General features: G+C 50.5%; 1 protein-coding gene across 7 annotated transcripts in view; it reads left to right on the plus strand.

Annotated features, from left to right (window-relative positions):
* The window catches only part of DEPDC5 (DEP domain containing 5, GATOR1 subcomplex subunit), a 43,098-nt gene extending 40,649 nt beyond the window's left edge, over positions 1 to 2,449 (plus strand). For all 7 annotated transcript variants that reach the window (XM_054392821.1, XM_054392822.1, XM_054392823.1 and 4 more), the window contains 2 exons: positions 722 to 804; positions 1,679 to 2,449. In XM_054392821.1, the coding sequence (XP_054248796.1) occupies positions 722 to 804; positions 1,679 to 1,974 (379 nt within the window). In that variant the 3' untranslated portion in view covers positions 1,975 to 2,449. The remainder of the gene's footprint in view (positions 1 to 721; positions 805 to 1,678) is intronic.
* Positions 2,450 to 6,000: the final 3,551 nt, after the last annotated feature.

Below are 6,000 nucleotides of genomic sequence, written 5' to 3' on the forward strand. Positions count from 1 at the left end.
GTATTAACAAGTCATGAACTGGATGATAACCAATGGTTGACATTAGGCAGGAGACTAGTATGTGAGCTGTACATAGGAGGCTGGGCTCAGATGCAGCAGGAATTGTTGGAAGTTTTGGATACTATCTAGCCTTGCCCCTTTGTGTGCTGGAGCTGCCAGTTTGTATCGTGGTGTTGCTAGCAAGATCTTTCTTGTGACAAACTGCCTTTTGTGATGAACTTTAGCCTCAAATAAGCTTCTGTTAGCTTAGAATGCAGGAGAGGAGTCAGTAAGTGTTCTACAAGCAGCAAGGAACTGTCAGGTTAGCTGCTGGAAGTTCTGCATGGAGTATTGAACCAGCTTGAAACATACCCAGGGAATGTCTCTCTTGACTGTGCTCTTCCCTCACTTGTATGCAGCTGCTCTATTTGGTCAGTCTGCTCAGTGCCCTCCCAAGCTGAGCTGCTGGTGCTCTTGTTTCCAGCACAAGGCAGGACAGAGAGCAGTGTGGAGTCTGAAGCTCTCTCATTGCACCTAGCAGTGGAGAGAGAGGTGGAGAAGCCCAGCTGTCTTCATCCCTTTTCCTTAGGCAAAAAAAAAAAGGCAGGCATTGCGATGGTGGAAGGCTTTCCCTGGTGTCCCTGCCTTAGGCTGAAGGAATCCTAGCTCCTGTGACTCTGTTTATCTTTTTTCTTCTCCCTATTATTTTTTTATTATTATTCCCTGGTGTTTGGTTCTCCAGATTTGGATTTGTGCAAGATAAATACTCGGCCTCTGCATTCAACTTCCCAGCTGAGAACAAGCCCCAGTACATCCACGTCACAGGTGAGCAAGATTTGGCAGGCACTGGGCAAGGAGGAGGAGGAAATTGGAATAATTTTCTGTGCAGTTTGTGTCTTTTGTCAGTGATGCTGGTCCTTATGATGTCTCTAGTCAGGAGACAGGCAGGTGATCAGCCAGCACAAACCAGAAAACTGGAGAGGCAGCAGGAAAAGCACAAAGCATTGCTGATGATCAGCAGCAGGGGTTTGAAATCTGAGTTTGTAGTGTCAAGTTTATAGTGTCTGTGGAACTTGTCTTTCCAGGAGATGGAGAAAGTGGTGGGGACAGAGCTTATTCAAGTGCAGTGTAACTAAATGTATATGGAGAAGATAGGAGGAGGGAGAGCTGTTGGGACAAGTCAGTGCTCTGTTCTCATGCTTAATGTCAGCTGCAGATGCATCTTGACCCATCCACACTGTGTGGGAGGCAGATAAAGCATTTGAGATCCACTTGCTGCTGTTACTGTTGTAAGTGTTGGTGATCTGTCAGCAATTCTGAGCTCCATGCAGGACGTCTTACAGTAAATTACCTTCAGAGGGGTTGCTGAGACACGAAGAGAGGGACAGGAAGAGAGAGCTTCTGGAAAGCTGCAGAAGAGAATGGAAATTGATGGAACTTTAGAAAGCTGGATCAGAGCCTACAGTTTTGCTTCACTCTCTTGTACTGAGAGCAAGGCCAGACCGAGCCTGTTCTCTCCAGGGCTGTAGCTTGCAGGAAGATGTAGTGAGTAAAAGCAGAGGAGGGAAAGTGCATCCCATTTCATCCTGCTAAAAGGCCATTAAATGAAACTCAGACCAGCTCAGAATTTCATGAGTCAGCTTCCGGTTGTAGGAACTTGGCTCTGCCTGAGACTTGAAGTCCTCTCTGTTTCCTCCAGGGACAGTGTTTTTGCAGCTGCCCTATTCCAAGCGGAAGTTTTCCTGTGGGCAGCAGCGCCGCCGGCGCAACTCCACCAGCTCCACCACCCAGAACATGTTCTGCGAGGAGCGCGTGGGCTACAACTGGGCCTATAATACCATGCTGACCAAAACCTGGCGCTCCAGCGCCACTGGGGACGAGAGGTTTGCTGACCGCCTGCTGAAAGACTTCACAGACTTCTGCTGGAACAAGGACAGCCGCCTGCTCTCCTTCTGGACAGACTGTCTAGAGAAGATGCATGCCAGTGCTCCGTGAAATAGGGTTGTGGCTCTTGGGGAGGCAGCTGGAAGCTTTACCTTGTAGCAAGGAAGCAGAGGTGAAGGGTGGCTGGAAAAGAAGCCTCTCTGTTGCATTCATCCTGAGGCTCCAAGAAGACCTGATCAGTATTGCTATTGATATTCAAAAGAATTTGATTTAGTCCCTGGAAAAAGAATCCAAGCTCTTGGCTCAACAGTATCTATCACCTGACCTCAGCTTTGTTTCAAGTAGCTGCAGTCCTCCATTGCCAAAACTTCAGTTAGAGCAGAGGTAAAGGAGGGTGATGGTTTTCAAGGGCACAGTGGGATGGGAGCAGCTTTACTGACCTTGGAAGTGATAGGTGCTGTTTGCATCTGCTGTGCCTGGCAGCACCCTGCCTCTTTCCCTTCCAAGGTGCACCTGGTTGTGTCAATATGCAAGATAAAAAGTGAGGGATACTCGATAAATTTCCTATGTGTAAATAAGTAAAAATGCAGAAAAACAAGTGCCCTGATGTTTTGTTGTAACTCCAGGCAGCAATACAGAATCATAAAATCACTAAGGCTGAAAAAGACCTTCAAAATCGAGCCCAACTGTAACCCAACTACCCTGACCGCTGAACCATGTCTTGAAGTGCCCAGGAACTGCTCCCTGCGGCAGCAGCGTGCTCCACCTGCTTTGCTCGGCTGTGCCTCCAGCGCTGCTGCAGCAGCAGCTTCCTCAGAGCAATCTGCGGGGGTGCGAGGGCAATACTGCACCACTTGCTAGTGCAAGGGCCTGGAGGCCAGCGCCGGCTCCGTACCGGCCCCGCGGGGCCTGCGGGCAAGGGTGAGGCTGCGGGGCGTCGGGGCTCTGGAGGCCCCACGCTGCGCTCCGGCGCCGGAGAAGCGGTGCAGGAGGGAGGGAGACCAGCCAGAGCCTGCGGGGCCCGGCGGAAGGAGCCGAGGGGGCGGCTGGGGCGGGCTCTGGGATGCGCTCTCCCGGGTCCGGAGGGGACGGGGCTGCCGGGGTGTCTGCTGCTCAACCTCGCAGGTATTTAGCAACTTTCCCCGCTTTTGACCGACGGGGCTGGTGTTAGGCTAGGGCTGGGGTGTCCCGAGGGGATCCACGGGGCATCGCGCCGTCCTCCTTTCCTCGGGAAAATGAGCGCAAAGCAGCCCCGACAGCCCTGAGCGCTGGGCTTCGCTGGAGGTGCTGCCTGCCCCCCCGGCCCGGAGGAGAAGCTCAGCCCCTCTACCCGAGCGGCTCTGGGATCAGCGCTCCGGCGGTGGTAAGCTGCAAGCAGTGGCTGTGAAGGTTCCTCTCGTGTTGGACTGGGGGCACCTGATGGGAGCGGGATCGCAGGCCCCGGAGACCCGTGGAGGGCCAGGGCCGTGCCTTGGCTCTGCAGTGTCCCCAGCCGTGTACAGGGTCCCCCAGCAACCCTCCTGCTTTGGCCGTCTGCAGCCTCCAAGTTTTGGGGCACGTTTAATGTGTCTTTCCGAGCTCAGTTTTCTCATACAATCCTGATGTGGTTTTAGTTGTTCAGGGCTAGTTTGGGCGTATTTTTATTTTAAGTGTTTGAGGTCTTCAGGCTGGTTTTAATGGCAGAGTGAAATTCTTTCCCCCCTTTTTTAAATTTTTTTTTAAGAAAAAGCATTATGTAGAAGCTAAAAATAGGAGATGATAGTTTTTATCTAACCACAACTTTGTGCATTGCATAGAAAAGGCTTCCAACAGGACATGAAGATGAAACGGTTCATGGCCATGTTAAACAGGAATAAAAGCAAGGATCCTCCACCTGCCAAGCTGCTGGATATAGCAGCACAACTCTGCCGGGACCACCAGAGCTCCTCTCCTAGCCTGGAGGAGCTAGTTGGGGCCATGATGGGATGCAGACACAAGATGTATTTTCTCACTAACATCCACGTTGTCCGTGCTTTTGTGTCTGTCCACCTTCATCAGGGGCAGCATGACACAGCCTGCAGGCTCCTGGAGGTAAGGATGTGCCCTGGGTTTCTTCAGGGGGACAGAAAGCAGGGTTAAAAAAACAGCAATTGGAGCTGTTAGTGCAGAGGTACCTGAAGGGCAGCACTTGGAGCCCTTCCAGCTGGCACATGGCAGGGGAAGGTGATGTGTATGTTTTGGCTGACCTGGAGCACAGGCTAAAGCCTCTGCTCCAGGCAGTTACTGTTCATCAGCTAAGGGGAAGAAGGGAACTGGATGATGATGGGGTTTGTTTTGGTTTGTGAAAGCAGGAGTTTTGTTCTTGGAGTTTTCCACAAACTTAGGGCTCAGGATGTGAAAGCCTTGGGGAGGCCAAGTTTAGAAGATTTGCCAGCATGGGAATATATGAGGATAGTACCTCAAGGTGAGGGATTCTGGTCCCTAGGTCTGGGAATGTAGCCATTTTTACCAGGGAAAAGAAGGCAATTCCCTGTGTATATCGGAGAAGGGATAGTGAGCCATGTGCTGCCAGCTTTGTCAAACCAGTAGGAATCTCTGAGTAAGCTTCTAGTTGTTGAGGGTGTTCTCCTGTATAGAGAGAAGCCCCCTGGCTGCCTTACCTGGCAGGGGCTTGCCTACATACTGGTTTGCTTTAGAACTGCAAGGCAGAAGAGAAGGAGGAGCTGGTGCAGCTTTGGCACGAGATTCACTACCAGAAGGTTATGGAGAAGCAGCAGGTGGATTTTCTGACCCCACTGCAGAAGTTCCGTTGCAGAAAGAGGTAACCATGGCATGGGGGAGCTGACTTTTTTTCTCTGCTGCAGTTAGCAGATGCAGGGGTAGAGATGCAGTGGCTGGGATTGCATCTCAAGATGGCCTCTTCTTGAGCTAGGTTTGTCTTGGCAGCTTGACCGCTTCGGAGAAAATTCCTATGAACATGGAAGCGACTCTGTTGGGGTCAGTTCTAACCCGGTTCTCTCCCATGCACAGGAATCCTCCACCGCTGTCCCTGTGTCCAGGAGGTCTGAAGACTCGAAGCTACTCAGATGATGTTCGGCGGCAGCTGCGCAGCTTCGCCACAGGGGTGACAGCAAACCCAGACAGGAAGCAGCGGGTAGGGAACTGCTGCTGCCGGCCAAGTCTCCCTTGTCACAGCAAAGCAGAACTCTGGGAGCAGGACTCTGCAACTGGTTTCATGCTAAATTCTTGTTTTCAGAGGCCCCAGTTGGGGAGGGATTCCCCATAGCTGATCTTTCCCTAAAGATTCTCCAAAAAACTCATCAAGTCAGTAAATTCCACTTGCTTTGGCCAAAAAGACGAGGGGAGGGAAGTTCTCAGTGGGCTTTTCACAGCTTAATTCTGTAGTGATCAAGCATAGGCAGCAAACCAGGCATCGCTCAGAAGAGCTGTGTTAGAGTGGTAAGCAGCTCTGACTTGACTGAGTTACAGCCTATATGAAAGGCACTTTGCTCACCAGAACATGTTTGGTGTTGGGGTGGAGTTCGGAGTGTGACAGGCAGTGCTGAGGTGCCTGTGTATCTCCCTTACTTGGAAAGGGACACATCAGTAAGGAAAGCAACTCCTCAGTTAATTCAGGAATCCTTGTTGATTGCTGCCTTCCAAGGTGAAGGCTTCAGACTTTGAGTCTGCCTCTGTGGTGCTCAGATCCTCCAACACCCTTCTTCTCTGAGGCAGGATGGCCTGGTGAACACTTATGCAATGTGACAATGATTTCTTTCTTACCCTTTTCACAAACCAGCAGCAACTTCAAATTTTCATTTTCAAGAAGTGAATCTGAATTAGCAGCATAATGAAGTTGTGTAATTGGACCCTAAAAGGTCTCACCTCTGATCTCATTATTTAACAGTTCGAAAGAGCAGAATTGTTTCTGTGATCCTGATCCAGGTGTTTACAGTGCTCATGGCTGGTGAAAGCTGCTTAATGCAGGAAATGCTTTGGTGTTTATCCTGTCAGCGTCATGTTAGTGATGTGAAGCTGTCATGCTGTGACAAGAGCATGCTTTGCTGAGACTTTACATTTATAGCACTATAAAATAGCAGTGTATGATTTCCTTTAGCACACAAATCAACTAAGGCAGCAGGGTGGAATGTGTGGTTT

The sequence above is a fragment of the Indicator indicator genome, chromosome 26 (assembly GCF_027791375.1).
Source record: "Indicator indicator isolate 239-I01 chromosome 26, UM_Iind_1.1, whole genome shotgun sequence".
Lineage (NCBI taxonomy): Eukaryota > Metazoa > Chordata > Aves > Piciformes > Indicatoridae > Indicator > Indicator indicator.